Source organism: Juglans microcarpa x Juglans regia, chromosome 6S (assembly GCF_004785595.1).
Source record: "Juglans microcarpa x Juglans regia isolate MS1-56 chromosome 6S, Jm3101_v1.0, whole genome shotgun sequence".
Classification (NCBI taxonomy): Eukaryota; Viridiplantae; Streptophyta; class Magnoliopsida; order Fagales; family Juglandaceae; genus Juglans; species Juglans microcarpa x Juglans regia.
This window is the reverse complement of record NC_054605.1, coordinates 21,696,500-21,723,111: the sequence shown is the minus strand read 5'-3', so window position 1 is coordinate 21,723,111 and position 26,612 is coordinate 21,696,500. Positions and strand designations below refer to the sequence as shown.

At 38.2% G+C, this 26,612-nt stretch overlaps 1 protein-coding gene and 1 long non-coding RNA gene across 2 annotated transcripts; one reads left to right on the top strand and one right to left on the bottom strand.

The window, feature by feature from the left end:
• On the top strand, window positions 1-25,993 carry LOC121236915 (protein ENHANCED DOWNY MILDEW 2-like). The gene is given in 20 exon segments (XM_041133425.1): window positions 1-295; window positions 805-1,238; window positions 1,323-1,419; window positions 1,991-2,044; window positions 2,160-2,305; window positions 3,231-3,321; window positions 3,418-3,516; window positions 4,537-4,784; window positions 5,148-5,237; window positions 5,319-5,414; window positions 5,416-5,886; window positions 6,052-6,197; window positions 6,301-6,404; window positions 7,685-7,777; window positions 8,837-8,878; window positions 20,417-20,527; window positions 23,815-23,886; window positions 23,986-24,104; window positions 24,358-24,421; window positions 24,505-25,993. Coding segments are annotated over 19 exon segments (3,819 nt in total). The 5' UTR covers window positions 1-295; window positions 805-828; the 3' UTR covers window positions 25,771-25,993.
• Window positions 22,120-23,600, bottom strand: LOC121236916. Its single transcript, XR_005934838.1, has 2 exons — window positions 23,568-23,600; window positions 22,120-22,307 (listed from the first exon to the last, which is right to left on the bottom strand). It is a non-coding gene; the product is annotated as an uncharacterized LOC121236916 (long non-coding RNA).
• Window positions 25,994-26,612: the final 619 nt, after the last annotated feature.

The window sequence follows — 26,612 nt, the reverse complement described above, 5'->3', positions numbered from 1 at the left end:
ACATGATTCGGTATCGGATCCCCGTGGTGAACTTTCGTAGATCTAGACTCCTAAGTACCGCACAAACCACGCTATTAATGAAATGAAATGTCTTGTCTCGACCGGAGCCTTACCGATCCGGAGAAAATACAATCACCCGCGTTCTAGTTTACTGTTACCGAATTCATACCAAAATATTAGAGATTGCTGCAAAAGGGAGAGAAATTCTCAGCTGTATTCCACAAATCAGGAATCCGACTTTTCGATCGGTCGCCTTTACCACACAAACTCAGGGTTTCGCAGTGGCTCCGATTAGGTGAAACTTCTGAATCCATTTGTTGAATTTTGGAGCTATTTTTTATATGCCGGAACCAAACAAGAAAATGAAGCGATACGAATCTGGAAGCAGGTTTCTGAAGAGCGAATAGCATGCGTATTGTCTTGTTACGCTTAATTGCAGGAATTGTTTTTTTTGTCTCTTCTCACCTTGCGAGGAAGTTTTCTTGTTTTCCTTTTTTACTGTTCCAACTGCTTTTGATTGATTGCCCTACTTTTGTTATTTTTTTCTTCTCGGAAACCAGACGGAGTCTTTGCGTTTCTTTACAAATTCAATGTCACATTAAAACAAGATATGCCCAACAATTTGTTGCTTGTCCCACTCAGCAGTTTTCTCACAGCCTAATTTGACACCACGTTTTTTAGTTTCCACGAACAGATAAACAAACAATGTCAATTCTGTTTGCTCAGGAAGAAAGAACAAAGAAAAGTTGAACCCTGTAATTTTTTTTAATATTTATTATAGCATCTTTTTGACATCTTGCTTAGTTGCGGGTGACTTGAAGAAGAGTAATGGCATCATCTGATGACGAGGCTGATGGCTTGGCACAATGGGTTTCAAATTACTATTTTGAAGATGACAAGGACGAACCGATTTCATTTGCTGTTTTGCCAATTCAATGGAAAGAGGGCGAGAGTCAATATGGCAACAAAGAACTCATATTCCTGCATGGAACGACTGACAATGGACTTCAAAAAATATATAAGCACGTGATTGCGTGGAGGTTTGATCTTTCCGATGTGAATCCTCAGATATATGTACTCTCTAAGGAAAACAATTGGATCAAACTTCAGAAACCTAGAAAAAGCTTCGAGGATATAATTAGGACAATTCTGATAACAGTGCACTGCCTTCATTTCTGCAAGAAAAATCCAGAAGCATCTGGAAAATCTTTGTGGGATCACTTGTCTAAAGTCTTCAGGTATTTCTCAAACTCCGGAACCTTTGTGGCTTTCCTTTTGTTCGTTCTTTAAGTGCAAGATTTTGACCGCTATTTATTTTGAAGCTTGTATGAGGTCAGACCTTCTCAGAATGATCTAGCGGACCACATGCCTCTCCTTAGTGAAGCTGTTAGTAGGGATGACACCCTAGCAAAGTCCAAGGTTTGTATAGCTTTTTTCCCTTAATTGTTAATTATGACATGCAATGTGCATATTAACATTGTTTTTACATATGTTTATTTGAACCCTACGATGCACCTTATGCTTAAAACCTGTCGGTGTGGGCTTTGTGGAATCTTGTTGGAGGATCTTTTTATTTTCTTCTGAACTTTCTGGTTATGGCTACATGATAAGATGGAAACAGAAATACTTTTGAGATGGATTTGGTTGGAATTAAGCTCTAGGTACTGTTTGACTAAAGAAGAAAGTTCTAGATACTGCTGAATTATTCTGTGGCTACCACTAATATTACTTATAAAAAAAATATCTTTAATTAACTCAAGCTTTATTTTTTTCTTTGATTATTATTAGTTGGTTTTTATATTAGATTTATTATCTTATTGTTCATAAAATCATCTTTTGGCTTCACTACTTTCTTATATTGGAGGATATGTGATCTTTGCTTAAACTTGAGCTTTTCTTTTTAGAAAGTGTATAGTTGGGTTTTATTATTTGATAGAGTGAGGGAATCATTCTATATTTGTATTCTAATGAAAGCTTATAATTTGAACAGTTTTTATGTACATTTCTCAATGAGAGTCCCAGGAAAACGAAACTATGTGACGAGGTTATACTCCTGCTTGCCCTTTCATATTTTTCTTTGTCCCATTATCCTTCATAACTTTTTTTTTTCTTTATAGCTTTTCTATTTTTTTTAAGTCAGTGAACTATTGGTGTTTCAGAACGTTCAAATGACAGCAACGTCTGGATTTATAGTCGATGATGTAGATGATGAGCTTTTGGATGAAGAAGACGACGAGTCCAATGAAGTTGAGGATGTGTTTGATTCTGTTTGTGCATTTTGCGATAATGGTGGTGATATTTTGTGGTATGGACATTTTTATTGGTTATATGGTGCTTAATCTTCTCTTATATACGTCCTGTGCATTTAGGCTATGCCTACTCGTTGTTATCAATAAAATTTTTGATTATCTATAGAGAAAAAAAAGATTTTATCATATATTGTTGTCTAAGTGAAAAAGCCACTTGTGCTGTGAAACTTTGCTTGATAAATATTTTGCGATGAAATATTTGCCATCAAGTCTCCTAGCAAAGTCTGATATACCTCACATCAAAAATGTGTTTTTTAAATGACGTGTAACCCATGTTATCCATTCCCTGACCAAAGATTTGCACCAATAAAATTTACCGAGGAAAACAATTACCAACAATGTCAAGCTGCAATCATGCAATGCCCATCTGAATCGAGAACACTGTTGTAGTTTGTAGCTTTATGCATATACTCCTATAATTGTATCTCTATTTAGGATCAAGGGTTCTTAATTGCACCTCTCCACACCATAAATTTTGTCAAAAGCAAATGCGGCTCCCATCCCCAACATTACATCTGTTATATTTCAATATCTTCCGTTGTCTTCTAATGTATGTCTTCACACTTCACATCATGTGCACTCATAACCTCCATTGGGCACCATTGATACATATCCCCCCCATTTCACCTCTACTACCCACCCCCAAGAAGATCCCTTTTTGTGCTTGAATTATATTTTATCACTAATCATGATTATCATTACCCAAAACTATTGTTACCGTTACTGACACACAACAACAATAGGATGGCATGTAACCATACCAAGTACAGTAGAGCCTAATGAGCTTAACTTATCAATCCACATATTTTGGATTAAATTTTCTATGGTTAATTTGGTGTAGGGACCTCCAGAAGGTCCTTATTCATGGTCCTCTGCTTGGTGGACTTGCATTGTATGATGCTATTTTGTGTCCTTATGCAGCTGTGACGGAAGGTGCATGAGGTCATTTCATGCAACCGAAGAGGATGCAGATACATGTGAATCTCTTGGCCTTTCGCAGGAAGAAGTAGATGTATGCTAACGCTTCATATATTCTCTGGAATCTCTATCCTCCTTCATATCTATCTTTTTAGCATTGACATTTATTTTTTCCTTTTCAACTTCGTAGGGGTTGCCAACCTTCGTATGCAAAAATTGCGAGTATAAACAGCATCAGTGCTTTGCTTGTGGAAAGTTGGGCTCTTCTGATAAGTTTTCAGGTGCTGAGGTATGAATTAAGATCTACGAAATTAGACCGATGTTTTTGTTTATGCTCCCCCTGGCGCAAAATAAAAAAATAAAAAAATACTCGTATCATATTATTTTCAGTAGTGAGTCTTGTATTATAGAATGGGAAGAGTTCAGTTTCATAACCAAGGGGTAAGAAAGATACTGATGGCTGTTTTTAACTTTTTGCTTAATAATAGATTTGATCCCCTCAGTGAACAAAGAAAATCCTTTCTAATCAGGCTTTACTCACATTTAGTTATGTCTCACAAGTTTAATGGGAAATTTAGTGAGCTTGCTTTTCTTCTTTCTTTTATCTGCTTTTGAAATTACTTCTATAATGCGCCTTTATATTTCTGTTTGTAATCTATAAAAATCTTTCTTTTTTTTTTTTTTTTTTGTTTCTAATCTATGAACTACAAATCTAATACTTTTTTTTTTTTCCCGGTAAAGAAAACAAATCTAATTCTTACCAGCATAGATCTATTTTTTTTTTTAGTGTAGATCTAATTTATTCTAAAAAAATCCATGAATCTGTTCTATTCATTTAAGCTATGTATTCCTGTCTCACTTTCTAAGGACTTCTTCCTCCAGCTTTTAAATCTCCATCTCTCATTTATTTAATTTCTTGTTGCTAGCTCCACGAAGTAAATTTCTGGACTTATTTTTTTAAGCACTCTTGATTTACTTTTCATTTGACAAACCTTGCCTTTACTGCTTTAGCTCCTGATAGCTTGCTTGGGTAGATGTTTTTGAGAGATTGTTTTTTTTTTTTTAAACGTAATTTCTCGTGATAATATTTTTTTTCCCAAATTTCATGTTCTATTCTCACGCTTTACCCTCTACAGACAGAGTTCACTCAGAAATAACCTATTCATGATACTCTATATTCTGTGAACCGGCTGGAAGTAGAATGTCCACCACAGATTTAAATGAATATTCTTCCATACTTCCTGTGCTGTTATTTATATGGATATGCGATTGAATGGCCCTAAATGATTCTACTGATTGCATTTTTTAGGTCTTCCCCTGTGTTAATGCAACATGTGGCTATTTTTATCATCCATGCTGTGTGGCAAAATTGCTCCATGAGGAGAATAAAGTCGCTGCTGAAGAGCTTGAGAAAACGATTGCTGCAGGGGGATCTTTTACATGCCCGATCCATAAGTGCTGTGTTTGTAAACAAGGAGAGAATAAGAAGGATCTTCAATTGCAGCTTGCTGTATGCAGACGTTGTCCTAATTCATACCACAGGAAATGCTTGCCAAGGTAGCCCTTACTATATCTTCTTCTTCTTTTTTCTTTCTTTCTTTCTTTTTTTTTCCCCCCGGTACCTAGTTATGAGAACATGCTTCTTCCTGTTCCTTTGGGACATCTGATAATTGGTCCAAATTTTTAATAAAAAAAGAGCATGCTTATTTCTATGTAAGAGATGCATGATTTTAATGTGGGGCATAGCTATAGATTTTAATGGTCCCAATTTCCATGGCTTCCTTGTATCTATTTCGAGATCCTAGTTAGGTGCATCCTCTTATATACTTCCTAGTTACTTGGGCTATGCCTATTGTAGTCTCAATAAATTTCATTTACTTGTAAAAAAAGTGTAAGAGATGCTTGATTTGCATCTATCAGGGAGATTGCTTTTGAAGATAAAGATGATGAAGATATTATTCAAAGGGCTTGGGAAGGGCTACTACCCAACCGTATACTAATATACTGCTTGTAAGTGGTTGAAATGAGCTGAGTTTTTTACCCTTCAGTTTGTTGGCTGTACTTGCTTAATGTTTTTGTCCAATTGACCAGAAAACATGAGATTGATGGAGAACTTGGTACTCCAGTACGAGATCACATAAAATTCCCTGGTATTGCGACTGCAGTTGAGAAAAAGAAGGAAACCATGGAAGAAACGAAAAAAACGAGCATCAGATTTTGTTGGAAACAAAGTGAAGGATTTTTCAAAAAAGAAAAATCTTGCCGTAGAGAACTTGTCCCGCAGAAGAAATGCTTTGAAAACAGCTAAACAGAATCTGAAGTCATCCTCATCTGTGAAGGTGGGGAATACGAAAAATAGTAAGAAAATAGTATCTGTATCAGATATCTCAAGGAAAGGGAATGTAAATGCATCATCAAGAAAGCTTTTGCGTGAAAATGCAAGGTCTGTCTCAATAGAGGTGGATAGGTCCTCCACTGGTGATGAAAGCAAACCTTCTCTTGGTAATAGGTTATATGACTTCATGAGGGGATCTGGGCAAGTTAAGCCCATGAAGCAAGATACACATGATGGTAAAGTTAGTAAATCTGACACAGTTAAGCTGAGCACAAAGAAGCTGAGAGGTGCAGAGCCTTCATTAGATGCTGATACAGAAAGGAGGTGAAACTATTTTTTTTTTTTTCAAGTTTGGAAATTTTATGTCCTTTATTTTAATTAGAAAATTGATTTTACAAGGGAACTATCGTGATTTGACTGGTGGCCAACTGTTTTGACAATTTGTACATTAGATGATGCTCATTCCAAGATATATTTCTTACAATGTAGCTTACTAGCTCTGATGCGAGATGCTGCATCATCAATAACCTTAGAAGAGATCAAGGAAAAGCACAAAGTTCCTTGTGGTTATGCTTATTCATCAAAATATAACGTGGACAAGAACATTACTTTAGGGAAATTAGAGGGTCAATGGAGGTACATATTTAATCTATGTTCTTACTGCTTGAAATCGGTGTGATCTAGACTTTTTTCTTAAAAAAAAAGACTTGAGGTTATCATTTTCCCTTCTGTACACATAGGCTATTCGAGCTGCTTTAGGAAAGCTGGAGGAAGGCTTCAGTCTTGAGGATGCAGAAGCTGTTTGTGAACCTGCCGTTCTGAAACAGATATTCAACTGGAAGGTGGTTTCCTACACCCTTTTGTCCTAGATTCAGTCAATTCTCTGAGGTATTTTTGGTTATCTCAGGCAAATGATGGAGCAATTGCCTTCCTTTTGATATTCCGTGTTCAGTTATGATCATATCTTTAAATTTGTCAAGCTCTATGCCCACTTATTTTCAATATGAATCCCTCTATCCATTGAAAGAATCAAATCGAGGAAAGGAATTTAGGGTATAGAGTATAGGCCTATATCATAAAAAGAAAACCACGTAATCTTTTTCTAATACTCGTAAAAATATGGTATTGAAGATGCTGAATGTGCTTTTGCCTAGCATGTTTTCTTTTTCTTTTTCAAATTAAACAAAAAATGTATGCATTTTGGGTACATTTTATGACTTTGAACGTGTGTTCTTTTGTGTATTTTGTCTGTATATGGTTTGCCTTTTTTCTTTTAACAATTTCTTTATGGTTGCCATTGCTTGAAGCTGTGCTAGTTAGAGTGATGCAACAATCAGCTATATATATAGTTGTTCTTGTAATTAAATCATTATGTTTAACCTTTTCCATCAGTTTAATTTTTTTTTCTGATTAATAAAAGTATTTTAAATGTTTTAGAGAATAAATGATTGAACATTGTATCATAGCAGAGCTTGAATCTTGACTCTTAACACCATATCTTTCATTTAAGTACAAAATATCTCGTATGTTGAGCCCCCCCATGGAGGGGGGTAGTGTGTCCACACGTGAGAGAGGATTAGAATATTAATTAAATGATCAAATTCACCATTTTTATGTAAGTCATCCTTTTAATAAGAAGAGGGTGTTAGCCAAGTACACAATGAGTATACAAGAAAAATCCCTAAACTGCAAAAGTTAAAAGATTCACGAACTCCTGAAAACAAAAACTAGAGAACTCACTGATAAAAAGTATTAAAAAAGAAAGTCTTAAGATCCAATTATGTCTTTTATCCAAATACACCATATAAACCAAGGCCGAATCATTTTCCACAAATATTCAGTTCGCTAATTACCAAATTTACTCTTTTTCATAAGCTTTTGGAACAATTAATTTACAGTTCTCACTCATCAGTTTTTGTAAAACAATGCACTTCTTAAGAATGGGTAACCTTTGTGAATTTTTGTATTAATATCCTCCTTTTATGGAAAAAAGTTGGTTAATTAAGGTAAAATAATGTTTCTGGTGCTGCTTTCCTATGCTCCTTGGCTTATACACTTCAGGCTTGCTTTGCCCATATGCACTCGTATGTTTGGCATTTGAATTTTACTAACAATTGTGCAGCAAAAGCTGAGACTATATCTGGCACCTTTTCTTTATGGTAATCGTTACACATCCTACGGTCGACATTTTACGAAAATGGAGAAACTTGAAGAGGTAATGTCAGTTATTTTGTTTTTTGCATCAAGATTATTCTAATAGCTTATCATACTTGGTGTTCTCTAATGTTATTTTTGTTTCTTATGTCCTTGTTTTTTTTCCTTTCCTTTCTACTTTTCCATTTTTATGCTATATAAAGAAAAACAATCTCTCTGGCATGTAGTTCTGTTTCTCATGTTGGAATATGGTGTGTTTTTTTTCTTGATGGGCACTGGGTGTCTGAGAACAAAGTACCGACTAATCCTGAGGGTGCACAGATTTAGGCTAACATAGTTTCAGAAAAGAGTTCTACTACATATTATACTCATGTCTTACCCTTCATCTCACTATGCTGATGTGGTATTACCCATTGCCTATTGAACTCAAAAAAAAAAAAAAAAATTTAATGCAAGGAGTTTCCCACAATTGCAATTTGCACCTCGAGTAATTCAATGGGACATTCTCCTAGTCCGATGGCCCCTAGAATTTTTCTGCTCCCAAGAGGATTTGAACCTTAGACCTGGAGGGAGCATACTACTGAGACCAAGGCCCTTACCACTTGAGCCAGCCCTTAGGGTTGGAGTGTGGTGTGTTTGTTGATACATGGTACCATTGGGGAGATTTACTGCTGTTTATTGTGACATCATTTGGTGGCTTAGAAAATCAAATGAAAAAATAATAATGAGCTAATGTGTAATGACTTCTGTGTTTTTGGTTTGACCTGGGTAGAGGGTAGTTTGGGAGATCAAGGAAAATAGAAAACATCATGGGCAGGAGAAGAGGAGGAGAATCTTTGAGTGAAAGGGGAGTGTGTATATGTACCTGTGTTCATAGTTGCATGCAATGGAACTTGCTTAGGTTATCAAGTTCATGTCAAAGTAAATGTCACATTACTTCCTCGCTGCTGACACTTATTTTATTTTTTATTTTTTGATCTAAAGTATTCTTAAGATATACTTTGCCATCAATTTTAGTATATTTTTACAGTTACCTCTTCTGTATATATGTCGAGTATGTAGAATTACTTTGCCATGTCATGGGGCTTGGAGTATCTAAACGCATGCTTTGAATATGCAGATTGTTGATAAACTCCATTGGTATGTACAAAATGGTGACATGGTAAGAATTTGTGTTTGTTTATTTTAACTTCCTTAGAATCTTCACAGCATATGTTGGTTTTGTTATTTTGCAAAGCTCAAATTTTTTTGATAGTTGTGATGTTATTCCCAGTTACAATCTCAAAAGAAAAATAATCATGACAATCAATAAATGATTTTTCATGAGACTCTCAAGTTTGGCAAAACTCTACTAGGGTCCATTCTACCAGTCAACTTAGCTAAAGAATTCCTTTGCTTCATGAGGCGTTTTTGAGTGTTGTACAAGAAATGGTGTTTCCCCAATACACAGGAAGGATACAGGTTCTTTTACATGAAGCTTTTCCTTGATTTATAGAAAACCGCCTCAGGACCAGATTATATTCTTTACAATTAAAACATATTCAGTTCTTTTACAAACACCAGTCATTAAATGATTAAATTAACATAAATTTGATTTGGCCTTCTCTCATCAGAAACTAGGAACAGATTTTCCCTCAGAAATATTGTTTATTTAGGCATTTTTCTTTTATCAGTAAAAGATAGATATTATATATATGAATGAAAGAGGCATAGCTCTTGTACACATGAAGTATACATAAAAACTCCTAATTACATTCTAAGAACGATAAATTAAAGACAAGAAATCCTGGACATTATATCCATGTAATACAATAGTGGAAAACCAACACATTAGAGTGGAGAAAAAAATTCTTCAGCTTGGTCATTGTGCGTTCCTTATCTTCAAAGCACGGCGCATTCCTTTCTGTCCAAATGCACCACATAATACATAACGGAATCATCTTTCACACTGCTGCCACTTGATGGCAGCCTTGCATCTTTGACCAACAACCCAACAAATCCACCACCCTTATAGGCATAACCTAAGCAACATCAACCCTTAGAAAGATCTCATCCCAAAACACCCTTGTTACCTCACAGTGTAATAAGAGATGGTCCACAGATTCTCAATTCTTCTTGCACATATAGCACCAATCCAACACTACACATCCTTTCTTCCTCAGGTTGTCCGTGGTCAATATCTTCCCAAGAGCAGCACTCCAAACAAAAAAAACTACTTTAGAAGGCACATGAGACCTCCAAATATTTTTCCAGAGGAACAACATAATATCAAGTTGTGTTGTCAGGATGCTATAATACGCCTTAACTATACAAAACTTGTGGTTATTAGACCTCCACTTCAAACTATCTCGCTGTGCCATAGGAATCTCCATGGAATATAGTAAGCTGAAAAATTCTGAAACAATAGGTAATTTCCAATCATGTAAATCCCTGTTAAAAAGAATATTCCACTGATGTGTACCATGAGAAAATAAACGCACGTCCGCCACTGAAGCCTCCCTATTCACTGCAATACGGTATAAGGCCGAAAAAGCCCTTTCCAAAGCATGGTCTCCACACCACACGTCCCTCCAAAATCTGATTCGAATGCCCTCACCAACTACAAAGCGAATTTGATTTGCAAAACATGGTCATCCCTTCCTTATATACTTCCATAAACCCACACCATACCCCCTCTCACTTCCTTTAGAGCACAAAGCACCCCAAGCGACACCTTATCTAGCGTCAATAATATCATTCCACAATGATCCCCCTCCAAATGATATCTCCAAAGCCATTTTCCCAATAACGCTTTATTAAAAGTTCTCAGGTTACACACACCCAACCCCCAATTCACCACTGAGGCACATATAGTTTTCCATCTAACCAAATGGAATTTCTTCTCCTCCCCTATACCTCCCTATAAGAACGTCCTAAATAGTTTTTCCATTCTGTTCACCACCCCTATAGGCATAGGAAACAAAGATAAAAAATAAGTGGGGAGATTAGTGAGAGTACTCTTGATAAGAGTAAGGTGACCACCTTTTGATAAATACATCCGTTTTCAGCCAGCCAACCTTTTCTCTATCTTCTCCACTACCCCATCCCATATAGCTCTATTCTTGAAGGTTGCTCCCAACAGAAGGCCCAGATATTTCATTGAGAAAGAGGACACCTTACAATTCAGAAGGCTTGCTAAGCTGAGGATATTAGAGACCGCACCCACAAGAAACATCTCAGACTTGCTCAGATTCACCTTTAACCCTGACACAGCTTCAAAGCAAAGTAACAATGCACGTAGAGTTTGAATCTGGCTACTATTCGCTTCATAAAAAACTAACGTATCATCTGCAAAAAGAAGGTGTGAAATGATAATAGGGGCACAAGAACCATTGCCCACCTGAAAGCCCGATAAGAAACCTCCCCCAACAGCAGCCTGCACCATCATACTTAAAACCTCCATAACTATAACAAATAGAAGAGGAGATAAAGGATCGCTGTTGAAATACAATGACGCATCCATGCAATCCACCTATCCCCAAAACCACATCTCTCAAGCACATATAAGAGAAATTCTCAATTCACATGATCATATGCCTTCTCCATGTCAAGCTTGCACAGAACACCTGAACCTCCTTCCCATACTTTGTAATCCAAGCACTCATTTGCAATGAGTACTGAATCAAGAATTTGTTTCCCACGAATAATTGCGTTATGGGACTTGGAAATAATATGTTCCAACACTGGGCTAAGCCGGTTAGCAAGAACTTTCAAGATAATCTTATATACACTACTAACTAGACTTATAGGCCGAAAGTCTTCAATAATCAAAACCTTGTGTTTCTTGGGAATGAGAGTAATAAAGGTCGCATTAAGTGATTTTTCAAACTTTTGAAAAGAGTGAAACTCACTGAAAACCTGCATAACGTCACCTTTTACAATGTCCCAACTAGTTTGAAAGAAACCCATTGAAAAATCATTCGGCCCCGACGCTTTATCCTTTGCCATGCCAGATATGACCTTGTAAATCTCTTCTTCGACAAAAGGTCTCTCCAAAACACTCACTCTGCGAGTCAATTGCCTCAAAATGCAAATCATCAAGCTTCGGCCTCCAAGGAGCCGATTCTGTGAGAAGTCTCATAGTACTGTACTATATAGTTTTCTAGCTCTGGAGGAGAAGATAGCACTTGAGAACCCGGTTGCAGTGACTAAATAGCATTATTATGCTGATGTGAATTAACCACTTTGTGAAAGAACTTCGTACATCTATCACATTCTTTCAACCAAATGGCCCTTGATTTTTGACGCCATGAAGTCTCTTCTGACAACAAAACCCTCTCCAAGTTTGCCAAAACTGTGCCCTTCCTCAATATAACCTCCTCCGAGTTATCACCCAGTAACTCTTTATCCTTTAAGTCTTGCAATTCCTCCAACAGTGTAGTCTTCTGATTGTCAATGTGACAAAAAATCTCCAAATTCCACTTCTTCAAGTCTTGTTTCAGTGCCTTCAACTTGACCACCAAACACGCACCATCTCTACAAACTCATCCGCTGCTAGCCACATGTTTTCAAACTTGAAATACCGGCACCCCCTGTGCATACCCCCACAATCCAAAAGGTTAGGAAAATGATTTGAACTGACTCGAGCTAGTCGTTTTTTACTTACTTCCGGATATTTATCCCACGAAGGAGATACAAGGAATCTATCCAATCTTGACCAAACCCGCCCATTTGACCAAGTGTACTCACCCCCTACTAGAGGGAGATCCATGAGGTCCAGATCAAAGGTAAACTCACTGAATTCTTCCATGGCCATAGAAAGTCGACAGTGCCTTGATCGCTCACTAGGAAAGCGAAGTGTTAAAATCACCCCCCATGCACCACAGCACCTCCCATAAGGCATACAGGCCCGCCAACTCCTCTCACAACCTTCTCCAATCCCTATCCACGTTAGGACCATAGGAGCCTACAAATGTCCATTCCCATCCATCAACCACATTTTTGAAAAGGGTCGCAACCGAGAACTCTCCAATACACTCATCAATCAACTCAACCACTCTTTTATCCCACATAAGTAACACTCCACCTGAGGCTCCCAAAGATGCCAAATAAGTCCAACCCACATACGAGCACCCCCATAAACTTCGCACAATTTTCCTTCAATAAATTGCAGCTTTGTTTCTTGAAAATACACCACATCACCCTTCCACATCTGCAATAATGATTTAATACGAAGGCTTTTATTGCGATCATTGAGCTCCATACATTCCATGATAAAATCTTAGGTTTCATAATAAAACTATATTGCCCCTCCTTTTCGATCTATCCCTTCCGCCACTCCCTTCTTTCACATCATAATTAATGGAACATGTTAACTTTTTAAGTTCCTTATCCCGCTTTGAGGCTGACTTCGAATGGCTAGTCTCAAGTGCTACGAGTAGAGCCTTAAATTGTTCTTCATAACCTCCAAAAGAAATCTCAATGACAGCTTGAATCTCTTCTACTTTCTTGAAAATCCACTTTGACGAACAACTCCCATAATTAGCGCTGGGAGAGTGTACACAAAGGAGTTAGAAAGTCTCCCTCCTTACCAACTTACCAATGCTAGCAAGAGTAAAAACAGCTAATTCCGAGCATTACGCTGAATCTGGTTCCCCACTGACAGGAGCAAGAAATTTTAATTCTTCAACCCCATCTCCACACTTATTCTCCTCAACAAAAACCATTTCTAGTGAATAAGAGTCTATCGAATACCCCAGTATCGAGAGATCCATCTCCAACACATCTGACTGCATTGGAATCACCACTGGACCTCCGTCCACCCCGCACGGCTGAGTCTATGCCTTCTCCAAAGACAACCCACGAGTCGGCGACGGGAAAATCGAAAAACCATCCTCTGCTGGCGAGACTACATGCACAGGAACAACATCAAGAGCAGCATCTGCACCTTCGAACACCACACACGACTCAGGCTGCCCAATCTCCAACACCAAGCCAGGTCGCAACGACGGGAAATCGTCTCTTAAGGTCTCCACCGCAATTGGCTCCACCACAATCTCTCCATCCTCCATCTATTCCCGTAAGAGTAACACTACCGGCTTGTCAGGATGGTCGACGGAGACCAGCGGTTTTTTTTGTGCCGGTGGGGGTGCCGGTGAAGTATTTATTGGCTCCACGGGAGCCAGATTTGGCTCCTGACCCGAAATATTGGTAGGCACCCAATATGCTACCTTCCATGTTTTCTTTGGGCCTGCAGCCTGGCCCGTCCCAGGGCCTATCTCACCCAACGAAATAGGCTTGCACTTATGGCCCATTACTTGGCTCACGTCAGTCTTCAACACAACCTTGCCCTTGATGCAGCATTTCAAGTAATTGATTTTCTCTAAAACGGCTCCCACTTGTTCCTCCAAACCAACAAGTACCCTCAGAAAACTTTCCTCATTTGACCCCAACAACCCACTCCCTTCTCCCTCATGCCTTTGCACGATGGGCACATTTGGCAGCACGACATTCATGGCTCGAGGTAGTACCTTCTTCACTTGGAGCACCTCACTGTACGACCTTGCACCTCCTACCATCAACGGTGGAGCACCACCAATTCCTCTGGTCAACTTCGAGTAACCTGCCTGAGCCTCATGAGTGACTCTGTTTCTCATGCTCAAAACAGAGGGTGAATGGAGCTCCATTAATGCATCTCCGAAATTCCTCCACCCCTCCCCCTTCCTCCCTTCCAACACCACTATCAAACCTCTCCTCTAATCATGACCAAACTTCGAGAGGGTGATAAAACTGCCGTTGCAGTTATGCCCCTTCTGCACCATTAACACCGTGTCTCCTTTTTTACGAGTTCTCAGAAACTCATGGGCGCCCCTTGTCACTGCACATTCTTTCACTGTAGAGCCCAGCCAACCCAGGGCTTCATGATCTAAGGAAATATATTTCACTACACGACATCTACTTTCTATGATATTCCACCATCTATCATTCACCTTCCTAAACTCGAATAACTTCTGATCAATAAGAACCTCGTTGCACAGCCCCATCTTATCCAACCCACAACGATAAACCAAAGCTGTCATGATACGCTAATCTCCACAGAAAGCCATTAACGAATCAACACCAATAGAAAGAAAAACCAAGCGAAAAAACAGAAAAATGTACAGAGAGAAAAGTTTTGGAGAGAGAAAGAAAAAAAAACACATGCGCTTTTTTCAAAGTATATAAAAACAAATTTTAATTTCCCAAGCATGCACGTGGTGGTTCGAACTGGTGCCAACCAGTTGGAGAAGAAACGAGGCAACCATTGGACTAAGTCCAACTGTTTGAGGCATGAGGAAGTGCATTCATACTGTTTGGAATTTTATATGACATAGAAAATTGATGATTTTTTAATTTGCTTTGTCATGAATCAATAGAAAGTAAGACCAAAGTTATTATTTCTAGCAGATGGTTTGCTTGGTGTAAATGGTATGCATATTGGATTAATTTGGCATGTGACCATACTAATTGAATATGGAGAGCTCAACCTTGATAGACAATTCTAGCCCATGAGACTTCGCCAGGGAAGGTTTTGGTCAATCATTGATCTTATGGGCAGGGCCATTTGTTTGTAATGGACTAAATGTCCATGATTTTCTCCTTTCGATTGTAAACTCTACCTATGGGTTTCTCATGTATACTCCCTGTGTACTTGGGCTCTGCCCATTTCTTCGAATAAAACTTCTTGATTATCTATAAAAAAATAATTTAATCCAAATATGGTTATTATGTTGATGCATTTACGATGGGTACTACCAAGTGAAGATGGTGGTAGGTGGGTTTAATTTCAGGGGCACAAAGTTCTCTTCTTTTGAAACTCAAGTGACTGTTCAAACAATATAAGGCTGTTTTTCTCTTTGCTAATGGTTTCTTCTCTTTGATCCTTTACAGTCTACATTTTCTGTATCTAAAAAAAACTCTTGACTTTGTGCCTTTTTTGATAATTAATAAGAATTTTATTATCATGAATAGGCATAGCCCGAGTACACAGGAAGTATACAAGAGAAAATACCTACACACACAGAGACTAAAAAGAGAAAAAAAACTAGAATAACTCCAACACATCATCACCATTCATTACATTAGCCTTAGCCCATAGACAAATATTTGTAAAGAAAAATTCCCTAATTTCTTCCATCGATCGTTCCTTGTCTTCAAAACATCTCCCATTCCTTTCTAGCCATAGACACCACATCAAGCACGAAGGAATCATTTTCCAAATGGCTTCAATTGGTAAACTCCGCCCAACATACCTCCAACAAGCTAGTAAATTCACCACATGCTTTGGCATTACCCAAGAAATACCCATCCTTCCAAAAATGACATTCCACAAACTATTAGCCACCTCATAATGGAGAAACAAGTGATTAACTGATTCACCATCTTTTTTCTTTTTTTTTTTGATAGGTAAACAAAACTATATTAATCAAAGAATAACGCAAAGCCCGATACAAATAAGAAAATACACGGTGTGCCCTAGCTAGGAAGGCGCCAAAGAAATAAGAAAGTCATGAAGGTCCATGCCATTAAAATTAACAGCAATGACCCAAGTACATAGAGTAGTGTAGAATAAAACTTTAAGCTCCTCTAATGATCTCTCTCTATCTTCAAACGTCCTGGCATTGCGTTCCTGCCACAAGCACCACATGATACAAATAGGTATCATCTTCCAAACTGCTTTAATCTACTGCATGCCTTCTATATTTGTCCAGCTGGCCAGCACTGCCACTACAGTCTCCGGCATAACCCAAGCCAACTCTACTCGATCGATCACCTCATTCCACAAAGCCCTTGCTGTCTCACAATGTAAGAGAAGGTGGTTCATCGACTCTCCCCCTCTCCTACACATGCAACACCAATCTTCTATGATAACCTTCATTTTCCTCAAATTGTTAGTTGTGAGAATTTTGCCCAACGATGCTGTCCACATGAAAAAAGCAGCTTTGGAGGGTGCCTTGTGTCTCCAAAGTCTTTTCCAAGGAAAATAAGTGTTAGGCTCTTGAGTGAGAACCTTATAAAAAGAGCGAACCGAGAATGCTCGGTTTAACGGAGTACAAGAGGCTGTAAAAATCAGCAATGCTGCTCATCTCCCAATCTTGTGCTGCTCTACTAAAACTAATATCCCAATGAATATGACCCCTTGAAAGCCCCATGACATCTGCCATTGCAACTTCTGAATCCCTCGTGATTTGGAATAATGACGGGAAAGAAACTTGTAATGGGGTATCGCCATCTTTCTTGCACATAGAACACCAATCAACAATACAAAGACCATGCTTTCTTAGATTTTCTGTAGTCAGAATTTTATCATGAAACACCAGCCAACAGAAGAAAACTATCTTACTTGGCACTTTAACTTTCCAAATACTTTTCCAGGGGTAATCACTTACACCTTGGCAGGTTAAAGCATTATAATAGGAGTGTACTGAGAATCTGAAATTTCTTTCATGAATCCACAACAATCTGTCTACACTTCCTTGGACCAACTTCAACTCATAATCTGCTCAGAAAATCTGAAATTACGTTAACTTCCCAACCATTTACATTTCTCACGAAGTCAACAGTCCATTGAATTCTATTATTCAAATAAGAGAATGAATCAGACGAGTAGTTGGTGTTCAAATGAAGTAAAAGGAGCTTATGGGATGGGATTATGGAAATCAATTCGAATGGGTTGGGGGAGTTTGTTAAACATGTCAAATTTAAGGTGGGGAATGGATCAAGAATTCACTTTTGGCATGATAATTGGTGTGGAGAGTTAACTCTCAAAGATGAATTTCCTTTTTCAGATTGCAAGGCAGCAAGATGCTACTGTGGCTGATTCATTCTCTTATTGTTGTGGATTCATTCTCTTAAAGTGTAGACAGATTGTTGTGGATTCGTGAAAGAAATTTCAGATTCTCAATACACTCCTATTATAATGCTTTAGAGAAGTTAGAGGTACTGATGGAGTGGGGATGTGGAAACATATTAGAAGAGGATGGGTGGTCTTTTTTCGTCATACTTGTCTTCTGGTGGGCAATGGATTCAGGATTAAATTCTGGAAAAATATTTGGTGCGGAGATACTGCCTTAAAAAATGTACTTCCCTCTTTATTCCAAATTGCTAGTGACAAATAGGCCTCAATAGCGGAGGTGAAGGGAACATCAGGTGAGCAACTTCATTGGAATATCAGTTTTAGTAGGCTGCGCAAGATTGGGAGCTGATTAACTTTGCTGACTTCTATAGGCTCCTTTATTTTGTGAAGCCAAGCCATGTACTAGAAGATGGTTTGTGGTGGGTACTCACTGGGAAAGGTGCCTTTTCAGTTTGCTCATTTTATAAGGCTCTCACCCAAGATCCCAATATTCGTTTCCCTTGGAGAAGGTTCTGGAGAACAAGGTGTCCCCCAAAGTAGCTTTCTTTGTGTGGACAACATTTTTGGGCAAGATTCTCACAATTGATAATTTGAGGAAGCGGAGAATTATTATTGCAGATTGGTGTTGTATGTGTCGGGGAGGGGGCGAGTCGGTAGATTACCTATTGTTACACTGTGAGATAGCACGGGTATTGTGGGATGGGGTGCTGGGTAGAGTAGAGTTGGATTGGGTTGTGCTAGAGACCGTAGTAGCAGCTTTGGCCAGCTAGCCAATTTTTGGAGGGGTACATCAGATTTCAGCGGTATAGAAGATGATTCCGATGTGTATCATGTGGTGTCTATGACAGGAACGTAATGCACGGACATTTGAGGACAAGGAGAGATCGATGGAGGAACTTATAGCTTTCTTTTATAGCACATTATGTACTTGGGCCAAGGTTGTTGATTTCAACGGCATGGCCCTTCATGATTTCCTTTTATCTCTTGCACCCTCTTAGTCAGGGTTGTCTTTGTATATATATATATATATATATATATATATATATATAATTTGTTTACTTACATAAAAAAAAAAAAAAAAACTACCCCCACATACCCCCATATTTAACATCTATCACATTTTCCCATAATTCCTCTCTTTCTAAATGATATCTCCATGACCATTTCCCACAAAGAGCTTTACTAAACAGCCTCAAGTTACACACACCCAAATCACGATTTGAAATTGGTTGACATACCTTATCCCAACTCATCAAATGATATCTCTTTTCTTCCCCTTTACCTCCCCACAAGAAATTCCTATAGATCTTTTCAATTTTCATAGAAACCCCAACCGGTAAAGGAAAGAGAGAGGAAATATGTTGGAAGATTGGACAGTGTACTCTTGATTTAAAGTGATTCTACCCCCTTTAGACAAGTATAATTTTTTCCAGCTGGCTAACCTCCTTTTAATCTTCTCAATCACTCCTTCCCAAATTGAAACAGATTTATGCGAGGCACCCAGGGGAAGACTAAGATACGACATAGGCAGCGATGATATTTTACACTCCAAAATATTAGTCAGATCTGAAATATTTGACACTGAGCCCACCGGAACAATTTCAGACTTGGTTAAGTTAATTCTCAATCCCGACACAGCTTCAAAACATAGCAAAAGAGCTCTTAAGGACTGAAGTTGATCTTGATTGGCTTCACTGAAAATTAATGTGTTGTCGGCGAAAAGTAGATGAGAAACAATCACTCTACTCCGAGAATCTCGACCCACTTCAAAACCAGACAAAAAGGTACCTCCCACTGCCGCTTCAATCATTCTACTCAATGCATCCATGACAAGAATAAAGAGAAAAGGAGATATCGGATCTCCTTGTCTCAAACCACGTGAACTGTTAAAGAAACCAACAGGGTTACCATTCACCAAAATGGAGAATCTTGGCGTAGAAATACAATGCTTTATCCACATACACCACCTCTCACCAAAACCATATCGACCAAGTAAACACAATAGAAATTCCCAGCAAACATGATCAAACGCCTTTTCCATATCCAATTTAACCAAAACTCCAGATTCGCCCATTTTAATTCTGTGATCCAAACATTCATTAGCCGTTAAAACTGAATCTAATATTTGTCTTCCTCTCACAAAAGCATTTTGTGACTTCAATATAATTCTTCCCATTACTGCACTCATCCGATTGGCCAGCACCTTAGAAATTATCTTGTAAACCCCATTGACCAAACTAATTGGCCTGAAATCCCGCATAGGTGCTACCCCCACCTTTTTAGGAATCAAAGTTATAAAAGTAGCATTGATACTTTTCTTGAATTTCATAAAAGTATGAAATTCCAGAAATACCTTCATAATGTCTTCCTTCACAATATCCCAACATGCTTGGAAAAAAGCCAAAGAAAACCCGTTCGGACCCGGATCCTTGTCTTTAGCCATTCCTTTGACAACATCAAGCACTTCTTCTTCTTCAAGAACTCTCTCCATCCATGCTGCACTTTCTTGATCAATTTCATCAAAAGACAAACCATCTAGCTTTGGTCTCCATGAATATTCTTCCTTGAACAACTTTTTGCCTTTTATGCATGTTTATAATGCATTTTGATTTCTTGGCATTGCCATGTTAACAAAACCTGTCTTTTTCAGACAGTAGAACTTGTATCTGTCCTCTATTAATATAGTAATAATAACACTTCCAAGGTTTTCATTGAGGTTATTTTTCATGTGTCATTACAAGCATTTTTTTTTATAAGTACAAGCATTTTTTTTAATTAATGACTATTAACGTTGTTTTCCTGATTATTAATTGCTACTTTGAACAGATAGTGGACTTCTGTTGTGGTGCTAATGATTTTAGTGTCCTAATGAAGAAAAAACTGGAAGAGACAGGCAAGAAGTGCTCTTACAGAAACTATGATATCTTTCAAGCGAAGGTAATCTTGACCTCTTCTCATATTGATCCTTTTATTTATTTTTTGATAAGTAAATATGTAGCTTTATTGAATAGAATGAAACTAGGCAATGGCCAAGTACACAGGAAGTATACAAAGTGAGACACCTGATTACATTCTAGTGAGCTGAAAAGAAGATAAAAACTCATGGACATTCCCACCCTTCAATACAATAGCAGAAAACCACTGTAAAAGAGAGAATATAAAAAAAATTCCAAATTTCCCCCACTGCACACTCCTTGTTGTTAAAGCACCTATCATTCCTTTCTGACCATAGACACCACATTAAGCACAAAGGTATCATCCGCCACGCTGTTGCCAATTGTGCACTGGTATGCCTCCTGTTCCAGCACGCTAGTAATTCCATCACACTCTTAGGCATTACCCAACTCAGTTTGGCTCTATCAAGGATACTAGCCCATAATTCCCCCGCCACCTCACAATGTAAAAGCAAGTGATCTATCGATTCTCCATTCCTTTTGCACATGTAGCACCATTTCATGACCACTGACCACCCTACCCCACTTCCTTAAATTATCAACCATCAAAATCTTTCCAAGCGCAACTTTAGACGAAGCTAGTGCCTTCCAAATACTCTTCCACGGGAAGAAAGTGGGTTGTTGCACTGTCAAAGCCTTGTAAAAGGATTTAACAGTAAACTTGTTTCTCCTTGTGTGAATCCACAACATACGGTCACCCCCATTTCCTCCTACCTTTGCTGAATACAAGTAACTATAAAAGGCTGCCATCTCATCAAGTTCCCAAACCTGAGCATTTCTAGTAAAAGTGACATTCCAAGTTGCCGTCCCACTGGCACAACACAACAAATCTGAAACTGCCGCATCTGATTTCCAGCCATGTTAAATGTGACTGGAAAGACAATGGAAAGAGGGCTCTCCCCACTCCAAGTATTGGACCAAAAGCGGAGTCTTGCTCCATCACTCACACCAAACCTAATATGTTTTTCAAAGGTGGTCCATCCCTTTCTAATAAATTTCCATAGGCTTACTCCATATGACCCTCTCCATCCCCCCACTCACTACCATACTTGTGTTCAATTACCTCTCTCCACAACGAGTTCCCTTCCATTTGATACCTCCATAACCACTTGCCAAGAAGGGCTTTGTTGAAGATGCTCAAGTTTCGCACCCCTAATCCCCCATTCACAATCGGACAGCACACCCTTTTGAAGATGTTAAATGCGACTTGATCCTTTTATGGGTATAAAAAAAAGGAAGAGCCCTTTTGAATGACTTCTAAACATGTCTGCGGTAGAAATAATATGTACACGGTTGGACATAGGCTTTGAAATGTGGCACTGTGTCTGGTGCAACAGAAGGATTTTTTTTTTTTTTTTTTTTTTAATTCCAACTCCCATTCTTGTTTTCTCACAAAGGTGAAAATTGTTGGTTAAAAATCTTCTCATAAAAAAATGGGGGGACTTACAGGCTGAATGTTTTTTTTGATAGGTAAACAAAATTATTATTGATCATAAGAATAAATATGCAAAAGTCCAAGCACACAGGAAATATACAAGAGCATCACTTATGCATAGTAATCTAGTGATACAAGAAATTCATGGATGTTCATGCCCGTTAAAGTCAATTACAATTGACTAACAGAATAAAGTATTAAAAAGTCAATTCCACCAAAGGCATATTTGAACCATTTTCCATATTGCTGCAATCGTGAATTGCCATGAAGACCTCTCCAGGATGCTAGGAGATTGATAGATGTTACGAAAGAAATGGAGGCGCTAGGCCTTTCCATTGACCACTTACAGGTGGAATGTTAAAAAAAAAAATGAGGAGATCCAGGGACTTACTGATTTTGAGAGGTGGGGTGGGATAAGTTGAAGTAGAAATTCCCTCCTTTTATTGTTCTACTCTTTTGTGTCACCATAGATCATTTTCTCCTGCTATGAGTTCTCCCGCCTCCCTATTTAGGTACTAAAATAAGTTTAACTTTTTTGAAGCACTAAACTTCTTCAGTGATATGAACAGATGACGTTTTATTTCTTCACCTTCTTTTGGTCCTTCTACAGAAATGTTCCTTCTCTAAAATGGCCCATTTTCTTAATGCTTTCCTTCGCATGACATCTTGATTACACTAGGGTCAATTTAAGCAAAATCTCACAAGTGAGATATGGATTGGATATTACAAGTGAGTGAAGGCAATCATTTCAAATATAGCTTGCAGCATAGGTGAACCAAACACCTCAAAACTGTCTAATTGGAGGCTGTCCCTGTGGCCCCCACTCTTTATTCGACTCCCCTTCCCTACTCTGTGGATCTGAAAGTTTGACAAGGGACTTGCAATGGACAAGCAACTTATTAAAATTGTGGAAAGTGGAACTGGAACATGTCTGTGTACATGCATGTGCTTGAGTTTACTTTTGTATGTGTTCAGATTTGGGGCTACATTGCTTTGAGTGAATATTACAATCAGATATGTTCTTTTTTTTTTTTCCCCCAAAAAGCTCTATTCTTGATTAATAGAAAAGAATAGAATGTTCAGTTGGTATTTGCCTAGAGATTAGATTGTGGTACTAAAAAATTTGCCAAATCAATCTGGGTCTTGATTGATTAACCGGTGCCTAATTTTGGTCAAAGTTATCAATTTAACTATTTGTTTTGAACTTCTTTAAATTGGGTTTGGATCAAGACCAATCTGAATTAAAATATATTTCTGTTTTAAACTCTTCCGTGGGTTGGTTATGGACCAAGCTAATCAGGCCAAAATACTTGCTTTTGGAAAATGGCTTCCAAATATACTGACTGACCTTTGGATAGATATCCTAACAAGAATGTTGATTTCAATCATTTCTGGATTGTTTATGATTAAATGTAATACCTTTTTTTTTCCCATAGCCGTGTGTCAACTGAAAATTTTAGAAGGGGAACTTCTAGGCTCTACTTTTAGGTGCTTCAGCCTTATTGCTGAAAAGCAATACTTTGAAGGGAAACTATGATATGATAAAAGATTTCAAAATAAATTTGAATATCACTTGTAGATATTGTACCCTATTACTTAATTGCACAGGCTACTATGTTAGTATGAATTCTAAGTGGTATAAATGGGTAGCTGGCATTTACTCTTTGTTCTTTATTCTGATCACTCCAACATTTTGCTTGATTAACTTGTTTCTTTTGATTTTACCGATAAACAAAAACTTGTTTCTTTTGATTTTGCTATTTTATGTCATTTTGTGTTGGGTTATAGAAAAACGAAACAAAAAATTACTTGGTTTTGTCGTGAACCTTTGGCAGAATGATTTCAATTTTGAGAAGAGGGACTGGATGACCGTCCAACCAAAGGAGTTACCTACAGGATCACGATTAGTAAGAAATGATGGTCTTTTCCATTTAAAAATGATAATGAATGTCTGTATGAAAGTAGAAATGATTTACTACTTTTTTTTTTTTTTTTGCCTTGAGTAGATCATGGGGCTAAATCCTCCTTTTGGAGTAAGAGCAAGTTTGGCAAACAAATTCATTGACAAGGCTCTTGAATTTAATCCAAAGATCCTTATTCTTATTGTTCCGCCAGAGACAGAAAGGTTCTCTCTCTCTCTCTCTCTCTCTCACACACACACACGCACGCGCGCACACACACACACACGTTTGACTTTGTTCGGTATGGAGTGGTAAACACAAGTAATTTCAACTGTAGGCACAGTAACAATGAAAATGGCTCCTCCTTTAGTAAGATGATATGAACCATGGTTGGATACCTCTATACTTGGTGCACCTGGTTAGATAAAAGGAAATTACCTCATGATCTGCTTTTTTATGTTTGTTACCTTTCACCAGATTAGATAAAAAGAAACCACCTTACGATCTTGTTTGGGAGGATGAGCAGTCTTTATCAGGAAAGGTAATGTAAGATTATTTCGCATAATTCTGTTGTGGCAAACTCTGAAGGGTTAACGGTGCTTTTCTTGGTATCACCCTTTTCAGTCATTTTATCTGCCTGGATCAGTTGATGACAATGAAAAACAAATGGATCAGTGGAATGTGAGGACGCCCCCACTTTCTCTTTGGAGTCGTCGCGACTGGTCTGCTAAACACAAAATCATTGCTGAAAAACATGGTCACCTCTCCAAGCAACAAGAAGGATTAGATATTGAAAAAAACCATCCTGAGAATAGAATCCATGATCATCCAGTTGACAGTCATGATCATTGCCGTGTTACTTCTGCAATGATTGATGATCTTCCCAACCAAACTGATGGACCAGAAAAAATCAGAGGTGGCGCAGTTGTCAGCAAATGTGATAAAGAAAGCTCCCCTCGCAGCAAGGGTGATAGGGAAAGCCTCCAGAGTGAGGGCCATGTGAAGAATCCGCCCAAAGAATACTCTGAAAGAAAGAGGAAACGTGATAACCAAGAGTTAGGAAAACGAAATGGGGAGATATCATCAGATAACAAAATGGATGGTGGAAGGCCTCGCCGTGCTTCGCCCAGTATAGTTGACAGCAGATCCTCGTTGGAAAATAGGCAAACCAAATCTCGTGAGATACCTTCACATACCGAGATTGGTGAGAATGGCCATCAGCATTTTGAGCCAAGCACATCTGGTTCTCGTCTGCAGTTTGCAGCAGCTTATGGTGGGAACCAGGCCAGCATTCCTGATGATATGGGCAGAATTTACTTCAAGAGCGGCAACGTGTCGTACTCGAGTGGGACCCATAGGCCGTCAATGGATGCCGGTCCTGGTTCTGATTACAGGGGCAGAAACTGGGAGGAACAACTTGCAGGGCGCATAAGAGACAGCTCAGATAGTCTTAGTTATAGATCTTACGGCACTAGGGTGGAAGAGATGCCCACAGGGGACAGCGATATAAGGTCACAGGTTCGCCTTTATGGGCAGCACGACCCTGATCCGCCAAGGCATAATTACTTAGCAGGTCATGATCATCGATACAGCCAGATCGAATCAATGCCATCTACTTATGGTCATCCAAGTATGGCAGCTGACTTGTCATCTTACAGGATGAATGCATCTGCAGCTGACTTGTCTTACAGGATGAATACATCGGCAATGCAGCGATATGCACCCCGACTGGATGAGCTGAATCAGTTCACGAGACCGATGAACACCTTCGGGTTCGAGCCATCTATTATGAATGTAAACGGCTTTTATAATTATCCAGAATCACAACCTCGGTATCAAAACAGTCCGATGGGTTTTGCTCCCAATCCTCACCATCCCTATCCTCACTGAATTGAGTACCTATGGTGCCCACGTACCATTTAGGCTTTAACCTAAGTTGTTGTCTTGCAATGCGTTGTGTGCTCACACGCGAACCAACTATGTACGTTATACTGTATGTTATATACTTTCTGTTTAAACTATAAATTGCTCTCCGCTAGCAAATGATGCAGTAGATGAAAGTGATTAATGTAACAAATTGTTTTCCACAAGAACAAATCATTCCCTGTTTCGGCACATCACAGCTTGCAAGGTCTGCGCCTTTGAGATTGAACAATCATGCTAAATTTCATCTTCATGTAATAGTTTTGATAATCATAAAATTTTATGGTAAGCGTGAGAAAAAAGTTGGCAATTTGAAAATGCCATTTCTCGTTAGGAAAATGATAGGAATCAGGAGATCCCGTTCATTTATCCCGCTCTAATTTTTTTTTTTTTTAGTTTTTAGTTTTTTTTACGTAATGATTAAAAAAAATGTTATTTAATAATATTATATTTTTTTAAAATATTTAAAAGTGTTAAAAAAGTGATTTGAAAAAAATATTTAAAAGTGTTTTTTTTTTGTTTTTTTATTCGCATAATTTTTTTAACACTTTAAAATATTTAAAAAAATAAAATTTACAATATTATTAAATTTTCTTAATCGCTATGTAAAAAAAAAAAAACTAAGAAAAAAAAAAGCAACGGGATCTTGAACGGGCTGGGGATCCCTAGCATTGCCCTTCTCCTAAACTTGTGTACAGTGCACATTCACATGGTTGCATCGTTTACCATATTTTAATTAATTTTTTCAGAGTGCACATGGCCTTTGATGTTGACTATATTTTTACTAATTGTTCAATGTTGACAGGCAT